We start from the raw sequence: 14,984 nt of genomic DNA, 5'->3' as shown, positions 1-14,984 counted from the left end.
TAGTGTGTTGTTTTACTAAAACACAATACATTGCACACTGTAAATATATTAGATTATGCTGAATTTACCAAAAGGGTTGAAACGAATTTAATCCTGATGTCATTTATATTAATTTTTATTAATAAATAAATAAAAAAGTCTAAAGAAATTTTGGAGTAAATATACAAACAAACAATAAACTCATTGCGATGTATTACGTGACTAGACATATTGATAACCTAATGAGTACCAAAAGAGATACTTAATGGCTATATTACTTATCTATCTTAAATTAATTAAACTATTATATCCTAATGCTGTTTACAAGTATGAAACACGTAATCAGCCTGATATGAATGTTCAATTACATTATCTTTAATAATATAATTCGATAAACATATCTATTGTGAAAACTATAATAAAAATAAAATTATTATATTAATAAATACCTACATTTTATTATTTAACAATTATTAAATTATTTGGAGTACAATTTTAAATTTTATTTATTGTTATACATATTTTATTATTATCTTGTCTAATTAGAAAACCACACTATAATTGATAATTACAAGTTATTAGTAATTAATTCATTACTAATATTATTAATGATAAAAATAATTGTTTCGTTTTAAAAATGTTATAATAAAATTACGAATCCTATATTGGTTCAGCGCATAGGAAAAAAATAAAAAATACGAATGTATAATAATATATTACCTATATATTGTGCGTAGAGATTTTTGTTCTGTCTTCGCGCCATGGCAAAGCGTTCTAGGATCGGGAAATACTCCAACAGTTGTATCGATTCTGAAAAAAAGGTGGTAACTGCGTTCAAGCATTCAAAGACGTAGAACGTTGGAGCAAATCATCGAAATAAAATACGATCTGTTTGATGAATAGAAAGTTATAAATCGTTTAAAATAGTGTTTATTCCACTAAAAATACTGTTTGGACGAACATAAGTATAAATAAGTTTATAATATATTGTATAGTAATGTAAATTGTCCATTTAAAAAATAGTCACATACAATATATTTACCTACAATATAAATAATTAATAATGGACTCTTTTAAAAATGTATTAATATAGTAATATTGTAATACAATACCTATAAAGACAAAAAATAATAAATAAAACTAAGTATACATAATAATATAATTAATAACTTTTAAAGTGATATTGTATTCACTGTATTGAATTGGTTTTTAAAAATAAGGCAATTGATGTACCTATTTGAATTGGTCAATATTACTTTCTTTATACTTATTCCAAGTTTTTTTTTTGTTGATTCTTTTGTTCGAACATTAGGGATATTTTTTAAATGGAAATGATTTTAATAATATTTTCGGTTTAGATTTTTTTTACTGCGATAACTTGATGAGATTGAAGGTATAATGAGTATTACTGATTATTAAAGAATTACTGATTAATTTTTAGTTCTGGAATACCCAAATATTGGCGGTAATTCTCTCAAATGAGGTGGGAAATCTGAGTTTTCGTCCATATATGTGTCTAAGACATAATCAGCAGTTTAGTCAATAATAAGTAATAACTGTTAAGATATATACTTCTTATTAAAAAATTCATTTTTAGTCTTTATACTTCGAATAAACAAAGTTACAACATAACAGTATTACACAACACAATACACTGGAATGTTATGAATTGTGATATAGGTATACAACTTGTATTGTATGTCTGTATCGTAATTCTATATTTAATCATAGTGATTAATAATGGTTACAAAAATATTGTTCGAATCAAAATCAGAAAGTAAAAATAATAAAATTGCACTCGCTTAAACTGAACATTTTTCAGTTAAAATAATTATTTTCGACCAAATAATGACTATTGTTCATATTGAGTATACACATTTGAATTTAATCGCGGTTTTTTTTTTTTTTCATTCGGAAAGGCTATGATAAATTAAAAAATATAATAACAAGCTTGGTTTAAGGATCATTTGGGCCCTGGACATCATACACAAGGATTTTATTAATATTATAATTTTAAAATGAGTTATGAGCATTTTAAAGTTTTAATATTTTATATACCAATAACTAAATGTAAAATATCAATATCAATAAAAGCCTATATGAATGCCTAGATAAAATTATTAACTTTAAGTTTGATAATAGGTAAATTTACTCTAATGTTAAAGCTAACAACATAAAATGGATTCTGCTCAACGAAAATTTGCCATGTTGTGTAATGAGTTAAAAATATTATAATTATATAAGATATGTGATTTAATAGGAAGTTAATAAAAAAAAAATGAGACAATGAAGTTATGTTTCACAATTATTAGTATACTTGCATGAGATTGTTTTTAAATGTTGTTTTTTTTTTGTTATACATCTTTAACTCACCACTTTATGAGATATCTTATGAGGAATAAAGTTCGGAAGTTTTTCTTTCCCATTGGAGTAATTTTTGAAGAATATTTATTACAAATATTCTTCATTTACTTTTCGAAGAATATGTGATCCAAAGTTGTATCTTGCACGACTTGACTTGGTAGATATTGAAGACCAAAAGAGTAAAAGGTATGTTGAAATGATGTATTTGACAATTATTGAGAGATATAACTATAATTAGTTAAATTTATTTCACTTATAAAACAAATACATTGAAAAACGGTACAATTTTTGGAATGATGTTGGCCTAAGCACCATGTTGATTGTCGTATCGTATAGATGTTGATTATGCTACCTTTGACCGTATACGAATTTGTAGATAGCGGTATTATTCATTCGTGTATGTGTAGTATCGTGTGTCATTATTATTATACTAAAGAATTTGTATTTGTACAGCTGTAATGATACTGTGCTATTAATTTTCTTTAAGCTATAGGTAATTAAATAATTGAGATAAATAATGATATATCAGAATATGTACGAAATATTACAGTTTTATGTATGTAAGACGGAGAAAATACATGCGGCTGTGGCGTTCTCTTAACTTAAAAAAAGGGTCGCTGTAAATTGCGGTCAGAATATATTTGGTATATATGTAAACTCCAGCTGAGGTATAATTTGTATAGAATCAATTTATTTATTAAAATCAATATTTCCCTTCCCATTTTCAGTCTTAGGACTGGCAATATAATTGTTTTAGTATTGGTAGGTTTGGTTAAAAATATTCGTTTTGCTGTTTTTTGTTTATAATTAAAAAATATATTATTAAAAAAAAAATTGCAATTAAGAAACTGGTAAAAATATGTAAGATAATTTCCGCACTTAGTCTAACCAAGTAATTTTTTTTTTTGCTTGCAATTCATACATTATTTCATGTATAAATGTTTTTTTTTTCAGTCATTTTTTTTTTTGTTTTTTGTTCTTTGACTGCTTAAGCTGATATCTACATCGTAGATTATTAGTTATTACCAGGGCTAGGATAGTATAGGATTTTGCATTTTTTTTAGAATTTACAGGATATAGCTTTTCAAGCATAAAATGTGATTTGGTCATCTAAAAGTTCAAATATATAGTTTTTATTTTGCATATTTTTGCATTTTTTGTACTTTTTTGAATTTAGGGTCATTTTTTCAATTTTACGGTCATTTTTTTATACTTGATTGAAATCTGGGTTATATTTTTATACATTTTTAATTTTTTTAAATTTTAAATGGTCATCGTTATTGATCATTATAACTTATAAATTATTGTACAAACATATAAAGATATAACATTAAAATAAAATCATAAACATATTTTCTAAAAATATTTAATACTTCAAAATACCAATTGTTTATATGTATAATATAAAATATACTCGTTAGATTAACAGAACAATAATCGATAACAATGTTTGATTACGTGTTATCTTCATCAATTTATTATTAAATTTAACGTGCCAATACCTATTAATTATACGTATGATATTGGCCTGATGAATTTATTTGTATACTTATAAATATTTATTATTATTTATTAATTTATTAATATAATTATATTTTTTAGTGTTTATTAGGTCATTTTTTTAGGTTTTTTAGGTCATTAAAATCCTAGCCCTAGTTATTACCTATTACTAATCTTTAAATTGTACAGCCGACCGGAAATTGAAATATCCCGGGCCGCAATTTATGTATGTCATAAAAATACACGGGTCGCAATTTACGTATGTTTTAAAAGTACATGGGCTGCAATTTACATAAGTAGTATATGACTATGACCTTTTTTTTGGGGCACAATTTACAGACTCTGAAAAAAAAATTGTAACAGTCCCTAAGTACAAACTTAGATTCAATTTATTACTGGAAGTAATCCTCAATGTTAATGATGTTTATTGATATTTTTCTATAAAAAATATATTATAGTACTGCTACATACCATTATATTTTAACTACTCTATTATAAATAATTTGTTTGTAAAACTATAGTTTTAAAAGACAATACTTTAAAATAACTTAAATACTTTCTTTTTTTACCTTATTACGTTGTTTTAGTAAATATTTTTTTGGTATTGTAACGATATACAGGTTACTGACGTGTCATTTATGCCATATTTTGTGATTTTGCTTAGGTAAGAAGAACACAGGAACGTAGAGTACGAGAGTATAAATCACTGATATAGCTAGGCAGTCAAGTTAGAGACAACAGTCAGCTCTATATTTTAAGTAACATTTATTAATTTGATTCACTATAGGTATAATGACCTACTACCTAATAGATGAATCATAATATTTCAATTGCTTCAACTCGTACTCCGCTACTTTTGTGATCTTCGATGTACTTTAATAACAGGGTTACTCAGGTGATAGTGTACTGTATAATTTTATTACTATTTAATCATATAATAAACTTTGTATACGTTTTTAAATCGTTTCTATTGGATTAGCCTATGAACGCAGGTTATGAGTTTCTAGGAACCGGTTATCAAAACCGGTTCGTATAGTGGGAATAGCTAACCAACTACCCCTAGCCTCCTAGGTTAGGTTAGAATTATAATTAGATATAAATATCGATAGCTTTTTGGTTTGAATAAACGGGTAGGTGTGTTGCAGTATTTTAGACATTTCCTGTATTACAAATATTACTTTATTAATTATCATATATGTTCGGACTAAGGTCAGGGAAGGGCACAATTCTGGGGCCTATTGATTTGGAAAGCCCATCTTTATTTTAGAAATATTTTTATTTTTTATGCGTTCAAAACAGTTTAAAAAAAATAAAATTACTCTAGTAGGTAGTTAAAAAAATTATAAGATAAAAATGTTCTTAATTTTATATCACGAAAAATTACTAGATGATAATAAATATTAAATTTATATTTAAATTACCGATAACAATGTGATGAAGTTTATAAAATGGGAGTTATGAATTACATTGTACATTATTACTATTATTAAAGATAGTATCTATAGTCACGCATTATACGTTTATTTTTCTATACATTTTTTATTTATTATTAAATTATGGCTTATAAAAATAAATATTAAATACAAACACGATATAAATATATATGTTTTGTTCAACTGAACGATATTGTAAAAATAATACACCATAAACAATTTCTAAATAAATAAAGACTTGTGTAGTATACATTTTTTCTGTATTTTCAAGTTTAGTTTTTTTAATTTAATCCTTAATATTATACATAAATTGATGAAATATAGTTTTCAAACACACATTTAGATATAACAATAATAATATAGATATTACCTATAATATTTAAACAGTTCAGGAAATTTATTGAAAGAAAATATTTAATTTGTTAAAGCGATAAAAAAAACATTATATAATAATAGATAAAATTATATAACATTAAAAAATATCGACATAGGTATATTTAAAAAAAAAAAAAAAAATACAACATAATATTACATAACTTTTAATTATATTTTGAACTAAAAACGCTCTTATTCTCTTAATATTACCTGTTATATAGATTTTAAATATTAGATAAATAAGTGTCGAGTTCTTACAGTTCTTAGAAATTATTATACAAGCAGATAAAACAAATATACCAATTGCATTTAATTTTTATAAATTTTTAGTCATATTTTTAAATGGATGATTCATTAATCGAGTACTTTTATCGTTATTTATAAATTTTATACATTTATCAATAATATAATAATAATATATATTTTTGACTTGCATATAATGATGGGTCGTAAATCTAAGTTAACTCAACTACTTTTAAAGTTTTATGCATCAAAATCTAGGTGTGTCGATTTTTAGAAGTGTAATGGCAATACATTATTATTTTATATGAAAGTTAAGAATTGTAAATTTAATTTATGTATCTCTAACTATGGATTTGTTTATGATTTTGGTATCGTTTTTTATCAACGGCCACTAAAATGTAAAGCGAAAATAAACAATATATGAAACTTGCTTAAATACTTTTTGTAGATATTTCAAAAAAATAATATTTTGTGTTGTTGTTGATATTTTAATAAATTTAAATAGACGTATTTTCAATAATTAATAAGCAGTTTTTTATACTATTGTAATAAATATTATTGCATCCCAACTTTTTTAATATTTTGTTTTTGTATGGGTTAACTAGTAAAATAATACAAGCGCAATTGATACAAATTCAGACATTTAGTTTTAATTTTTTGAGGGCGAAAGATCATAGTGACAAAATTTAATATTGAAAAAAATCTGAAATAATTAATAATAGTTATGTTTTAGATAACATTAAATATATTCAATACTTCAAAAAGAAATTTTTATTACTAGGAGGTAGATAAATTATTTATTATATATTAATGTAGATAATGCAAGTGATTAACTATTGCATTTTTTTGTTAAATTACATGAATACTACATAATACATAAAAATTATTTTATTTATTATTGAGTTAAATTTATATTTGTTGACGATCATAAGTGCATTTAAATTTATAATTTGATTTATTATGGAAACCTCTTGATAAACTTATTAATATATCAACATATTGATTTTTAAGGAGTTTCAACTAAAATATGACTGTATTATTAATTTGTTTATTAATTTTAAGTGATATATTAATAAGGAATTTTGACGAAGAAATTATATTTATAAACACAATTTTTTATTGATTTTCCGTTTGACTATTGAGTTTTATTTGTTTCGTTGAATAATACGACATAATATGATATTATGTGTTTACCGTTAGGTTAAATTTATACTTAGTGGTAACTTTTTGTTTTTCAAAATAATGAAATAAGTTTGTACTGAGAACGATAAAGTAGTTCATGTATACTTTTTAATTACCATTCAAACTAATAGAGCAATAATTGACACACTTTGTCAATGACAAAATTTATTTAAATATATAATTTAATTGACTGCGAAAAACTTTTTAATTGAAAAAGTTACCAACGGCATCCATTTTTAAATACCACTATTATTAATTTTTAAGGGGTTTCATTCATAATTTATTATGTTGGTATAAAAAATTGTATTATTATTTTTAGTGATTTATTAAAAATAAATTGTGATAAAGAAATATATTCACAAATGAAATTGTTCAATGTTTGTTGCGTTTCATTTGGGAAAATATATTGTATAGAATGAGGTTAATTTTTCGGTAATAGAATTCTAATAATTTTTTTTTATTAAATGTATTAAATATGTATTTACTTTTAATTAATTAGATACAATTTTCTTGTTTGAAAAAAAAAAATTATACCAAAGTGATTTTTATTATGATATTGACGACAATTTTTGAAATTTTTGATAGATCAGTTATTGTTGGATGTTAATCTAACAGCTTTAGAGAACGTTCAAAAGTTTTTATTTATTAAATTTGGAATCTAATTATTAGTTTAAAATTTTATAAAACAGACAATGGTACCTCTCATTTTATGCTCAAATAATAAAGGTACAATATTTTTAATATAATTAATTATTCGTGTATTCTACATTGACTAAATGATATAGATTTTTTTCTTTATATTAAATCATTGATTAACGAATCAAGCGTGATCTTCTCATGTTTGGAAAAATGTTTCCCAAGTTGCGTTTGATTTTTACATAAGTCCAAGACACCATCCATAGGAGCAAAAACTTAAGTACTAGAAGTAATGGAAATAATAATAATTATTATTATAAGTAATAATTTATCTAATGAAACTTAATACTTACAATAATTGGTTATATTGATTACCATAATATAATTTGAACTATTAAATACTCCGATCCAATTATCGAAAAATAATGAATAAATCATGTGTGTTGTATGTATCAATAACCAAATAATGATGCTCTTAAGGTGTCTCTTAATCAAAAAAGGCTTAAAAAAATGTATAATGAATATAAAATATATTTAAATATAATATAACAATAATTCATTAATCATTAAAATCTATAATATTTTTAATATGTATTTAATATTTATACATAGTTGATATCTGCTACAGATATGACTTCATGACACATCTGAATACATTTAATAATATAATATTGATTTCTGATTTATTAGTATATTATCGAAATTATATGATTAATTAGTTTAAGTTTCATAAAAAATCTTATAGTTAATAGTTATACGTACACACATACTGAAAGCAGTTTTGTGTCTCGTAATTTTAATTACATTAAATTATCACTCACATCTACTTAAACATGAATTTTTAAATAATAATTGTATTATTATTATTATTTTTTTTTTTTTTTTTGATAGAATAGTCATAAAATCAGGCGCTTGGGAATTGGGTCACAATTTATTAACCTATTTTTAAAAAGATATATGGTAATTAGGCCATTTCTGTTATACCTACATTTATAATAGGTAGACCTGGTGATTGGGCAACTATTTTCAAAAATTTTTATTACTGTATCTGGTTATTGGGCCACCATTAAATTTTAAATTTGAATGAAATAATATTTAATATTATGCGTTATTTATAAATTGCTACAATTATAATACCCTTACACTTCGGTGCAAACGAAACTTTATTCGAAGCGACCTCGTGCATTATAAACAAGTTATAAATTATCCAATATTAAATAATATAGAATTAGTAAAGATAAATAATCAAAAGCGTAATTTATAAAGATTATAAAACACCGCGATCGTTTAGTTGATTGCAAACTGTACTACTCACATTTCGTTTTACAATACAATTCGGCGAATTAACAACATTTTCAGATAATATTTTTGACACTATATTTGTGACGATGCTATTTTTCCAACGCATTAATATGGGCATTACGGTCTGAATTTATAACTCGAAGTTCAAAATATGTCATCGGATCTTTTCATTCGCATTTCAAAAAAAATTTTCATACATCATATCTAAATATTTATAATTTTTTAAATGTTTTATTAGGAGCAGTGGCGAAAATAGGGGGGGGGTTTAGGGGGACTTAGTTCCCCCAGAAATGTTCAGCACTTTTAAAATTTTTTTGTTCATGGAACGTAGTAATACTGATTTTTTTTATAAATATACGTCTTGGTTTTTTTTTTTATTGGTTAGTAGCAACACTGTGTTATAAAGTTACCATCATTTTATTCTGTGTCAGTCACAAAAAATGTAGGACTTCAGTATCCCCAAAACAATAAAATTAAGCTAGTTACGCCACTGATTAGGAGTATTCTATCGGAAGTTTATATTAAAATTAAAAGCGTAAGAACAAGAAATGCCAAAAAATGAACTTCAATTAAAAAAAATTATATTCTCAATGATATAATGATTTAATAATCAAAAAAATTTTTTTTATACTATATAATTATTTATTTTATTATAAAATATATGTTTATTTTTATAAATAAGTTAAGTTTTAAGAGAAACGCGTACCTGCATAGACCATGATTGGGGGATGCTTACCCCCCTTTCTTCCCCCAAAAAAAATGATTGAATATTTTTAAAGTATTAAATAGGTACCTATTTTGCAACAATGTAAAGAAAGATTTAAGCCTCTCTAAAATTTAATCAAATATCCGCCTATGCGTATCCGTGTACGATTGAGTCTATTGTGTTGAATCTATTATAGTCTCACTGGCTCAAATTTTACGTTCAGAATTATTATCCATTCTATTACCACTATTTACATGTTATTTTTTGTATTTTTGATAGCGAATTAACTTTTTATCAAAATTTAAAATCAGAATATACCTGATAATATTCTTTGAGGATCTTCGAACTTTTTATATTTTAATTTTGAAGCAAGTTTGATTATTTTAAAATTTACTGAATGAATAACATTTTAAAATGTTTATAATTTTTTAAAATAAAATTTCGAAAAAATTATATGTCAGTTATATTTTAGCTTTTAAATTTGATAATATGTTAAATTATTTTAATTTAGACAAACGAATAAAATGGATTATTTTGAACGTAAAATTTGCTAAATTACATTGGCATGTTAGTTAACGGATACTACGAATAGTGATACTACACACTTGATAGTTTGACGTCCTCTCCAGATTGAATGGGTATAAATAACAATATATATTTTATTAAAATACAATTTATTGAATGCAACTATTTATAACGTATCATTATTAATAATTAGTATGCTTATTAATTAATAATCGTTTATAAATAATTGTATTAATATTATTGTAATAAAAATAATTCAGAAACAGAAAAATTAACTATGGAAGTTAGTTTTCAATAAAAGTTAGTTATAGATAAAGTAATAAGTTCATTAAGACCAGAGGAGTGTTTATAACATATTTTTTCATCCTTTGTAAGTGACTATATGATAGCTCATATATGAATTTAGTATTAGTTCACAAAAGTTATTAAAAATAATTAAAAATCATTAATTACAAAATCAAATTTTTTTTTACTTAATTGTATAATTACTAAATAGCAAGTATAATGTTTTAAAAAATATATATATATAAATCTTAAAATAAATGATTTATACATACAATTACAATGATTATTGTATGATTTGCAATCATGACGATAACAAATTTTAACGATATTGGATTTTCGTAAGCTTTGAGGCGTTGAATTTTCGATGAATCTGTCTTAAGTTTATTGTATTTACACAATATATGTATAGCATTAAGACGTGAAAAATCATAAAATTATTCATTGTAATTGCAGTATTTGTATTAAATGTTTGAATAGAAGCAAAACAGAAAAATTAGAGAGATGAATTAATTTTAACCCAGACGAAATCTGGTAATAAATAATTATAAATTATATATATATTGTATCAAATGTAATATTTTATTTATTAATTATACACACAGACAATAACATAATATGCCAATTTATTAGATATATTTTTTAATTACCAAATATTTATATACGTTCAGTATCGAAAATGTACCTATATATTTTAAATTGTATTTGTTTAAAATTACTATCTACATACGGTAAACACTGAGACATTATTGTACTATTTATACATTCTTATTTCAATGAGAAAAATAATGTCATGATAAGCCTAAAATAGCTTACCTTAAACGTTGTCTTTAGCAGAAAAAAGTTTGCCAAAAAAAAAATAGTCACAATACCCAAGTGAAACACCAAAATGTATATTATGAAATTATCTATATTTTCATGGGTCACAGTGTATTGTTTTGAACCCATTTTCACATCAAAATGTAGACCTATATATACATATGAAAATTTAAAATAATTAATAGTATTAAATTTTAAAACATTTTTCATTTTTAAAATTGAAAAATAAAAAAATATTTTTTGCTTTGTTCCACTTTATAATTTAAAAGTCAATATTTTGGGAGAATGTTTTTAAAATGTCTATTAACCGTTACTTTCAAACAACTATTGAATAATTGTTACACTCGTTATTAACTTTGATTATTGTTAGTAGAAAGCACAATTTATTGATAGCTTGTCACCAAAAATCAGCTGTGCATGCTGCAAGAAACATAACTAACGTTCTCAGTGATATTAGAAATTAAAGTTATAAAGTTTTTGATATAAAAAATATATTGTTGCAAATTAACCACTTGTGAGCTATGAGCGCACCTCAAGTTTATAATCGAAAATAAATGTTGGTCATCAAATATGACAAATATAATATTGTATTTAATACAACGTATTGAGTAATCTGTATAATTTTAAATCGTGGTGGAGAAAAATATGAGGCATTTTAACAATTATTTCAACAAACATAATTTATTATGAACAATAAGTTTTTTGTTTAAAAACATAACAATATAGTTGGTAAACAAGTTAGACTTACTGTGATTGGAAGAATTACGCGATTCCATTTTGTATTCAATGCTGTTCTTTAAGTTGATTATGTTTGAAATGGCAAGCATGACTAACATTGTCTAAAAAATACGAGTATGTAAATTAATCTTCATTACATACATTAATTTTCAGTTAATTTATTGTTTTATCGTTGATTTAATAATTAAAGTAGTTAATATAATATATTAAGTAAAATCAAACAGTATTATAACGTATATACAATACGAATCAAATATAAGTAGGTATATAGGTAGTAGATACTATTACTTAGTAGACTTCAATATCCATAAATATAGATACAATATCTGACTCTTAATTACGTTTATTTTGAGTGATTTGTAGATTGGAGTAATTTATAAGTGATTCATAATACTCATCATTTTAGCTTATGACGTATATGTCTGTAGTATGATAATTGATAAGTACCTAAACGAATATTTATGTGCAAGATCTAAATTTATCTGAATTTTTCGGAATTTGTATATATGATTTTATTTTTTAGATTGTGGTACCTAACTTAATTTAAAATGATTACACCTAACTTTAAAATTTACATAAGGAATTAAATTTTTTCAATATAAGGTTTTTAAATAATATATTATTATGCTCCATCAAAATAAAAATAATATATTTCAATCACATATTTTAAGCAATCATTTTCTATTGTTAGGTATGATGCATTGATGTGAGACAATTATGTCTTCAACACTTACGTAAAAATTACTTTGTAAACGTTATGTTAAAAATGGGAGACCTTGCATGATATACATAGTCTTTACATCATTTACATCACTTTGTTCACCCTCTTAAATTAAGCTCCGAATTCGCAATCGACTCAGTTGATATCTATAGGTACATTAATATACTATGTAATGATTAGCGTTCCCTCTTTTATAACGTATCTGACCCAAACTAACCCCTTTTTAAATTCAGCCCTGTTTCACGATTGGAGTGGCTGATCACTTCACGTTTACATGACGGTACGTGGACTAAGAGGAAAAATCGAAAATAAAAATATCTCATTTCGATCAGCGAACCGAATGAATGATAAAAACGAATAGTTGACTATTACATAACTAATTCCGAATATTTTAACATATATTATAATCTATAATAGTCATGAAACACGAACAATTTAAATTTAAATTGATGATGATTAAATAGTATCTATTAATACTAAATAAAATAATAAATCGATACTAACCATATTCGAAAAAGTCGCAACCGTGATAACCATATGTGGGGAACGGAATATCAAGAAGAAGTACTTCCAAGGTGATCTTCTCTCAACCCTCTTCTTGTAATCAATGAAACGTTTGATCAATTGTTCTATCATCTTTCAGCGAGGTGATGAATGGTGATTGGTTATATTTGTAGCTGTTTTCCGACAACCGCTAAACATTAACAATCGCTGTCGAATATGCAATGCGTGCCCAGAGTTCACGGAGCTGCGGCTGGGGCAATATTTTATTGATCTGAGTCTAGGTTGCCATGGTGACCGTTTTGGATCTTTTTCCCGGGAAGCCTTACTTATCATAAAGCAATAATAAAAGTCAACAATCACGAGTGTCGAAAACATGGTAGGGATGAAAGATAACATGTAATTATATATAACAATATTGTTGACGTGATCACGATTATTATTTTTCTTATATCTATATTTTTAGATTGATGTTCACGTTTTGTTTATTTATTTGTTATTGGTTATTACACATATTACGTACAATTTATAATCATTAACAATAGTTAATTTTGTTTAGTTTATTTTTGGTTATTTCCTATAGAATAATAGAATAGTATAAGTAGAGTACTTTATAGACATATATAAATAAAGTATAAAATGTATTACTTATGAGTAAATAAATAAAAAAAAAAACAAATTAAATTAAATTAATTTTATTATTTGGACAACTAAAAATTTATTTTAAATTTTTTATAATGTAATTAATAATTAATTTTATAAGTTTAAGAATGTTTTTTTTGTACCGGGATCCCTAGAATCATAGACTCAGCACACGTTCATTATTTAACATGTTTTACACACTAGCATCGGGTTTGTAGAACTTCAATTAGAACTTATGTCAAAACTTAAGCATGCTTGTTAGCGTCTAAGGCTTTTTGGCCGGCCAAATCCTTAAATTTTTTGGCCAGCTGAGTCCCTTTCTGGTTAGGTTAAGTTAGATTAGGCTTATTTACAGTTGTTTCCCGTTTATCTGCAGCAGCGGCGACGGTTAAGAAAATCCGCTCTTCGTAAATTCCCGCTTATAATATACCGAAATCGGTAAAATAATATGTAGACAAATCTGTTATCTAGGCACAAAAATAAATTTCAATATTAAAAAAGTTTTGAACTCTTTGTAACGACCGCGAGACTTAACGTTCCTCGTATTAAAAATCTAATTGCGGTAAAAACATAATACGTTATGAATGTCATGATATAGTAGCGATAAACGAATCACAATAATGATCGATCATACACAGTATATAGACTCAAATTAACATATTACCTATATAAAATCAGTTAACACGGTGATGAACTTAGCGAAAAAAATAAAATCTAGAAAAAAGCGATCGTGAACAAATATATATCGGAATGATTATGGTTATATTTTAGCTGAATCCGAAGGTAAGTAATGGAATATGATATTTAAAAAAAAATAAGTTAGTTATTTTTAAAAATGTATAATTAAATGCATCGAAAAAAAAATGTAAATAAAATAATATTTTGTAGGTGTAACAGTCAGTGACGTGACGTCTTTTCAGTTTTTAATAGTACTACTATATACAGGAGTTAAAAATTTTAATCGACTCAATAAAGTTAGCTCATATAATTGAAAAACCAATCACATTGCTCACAAACTATGTTTCACTTACATTTT

General features: G+C 24.4%; 1 protein-coding gene across 1 annotated transcript; it reads right to left on the bottom strand.

The window, feature by feature from the left end:
* Positions 1 to 7,888: 7,888 nt before the first annotated feature.
* LOC112595533 lies at positions 7,889 to 13,503 on the bottom strand. Its single transcript, XM_025340778.1, has 5 exons — positions 13,310 to 13,503; positions 12,095 to 12,185; positions 11,344 to 11,495; positions 8,066 to 8,213; positions 7,889 to 7,995 (listed from the first exon to the last, which is right to left on the bottom strand). Exons 1-5 carry the CDS (start codon positions 13,439 to 13,441, stop codon positions 7,889 to 7,891), a joined length of 630 nt encoding a protein of 209 aa, XP_025196563.1. The 5' UTR covers positions 13,442 to 13,503.
* Between the last annotated feature and the right edge of the window lie 1,481 nt (positions 13,504 to 14,984).

Source organism: Melanaphis sacchari, unplaced genomic scaffold (assembly GCF_002803265.2).
Source record: "Melanaphis sacchari strain LSU unplaced genomic scaffold, SCAv2.0 Contig27_pilon_pilon, whole genome shotgun sequence".
Lineage (NCBI taxonomy): Eukaryota > Metazoa > Arthropoda > Insecta > Hemiptera > Aphididae > Melanaphis > Melanaphis sacchari.
This window is presented reverse-complemented; position numbering and strand designations above follow the sequence as displayed.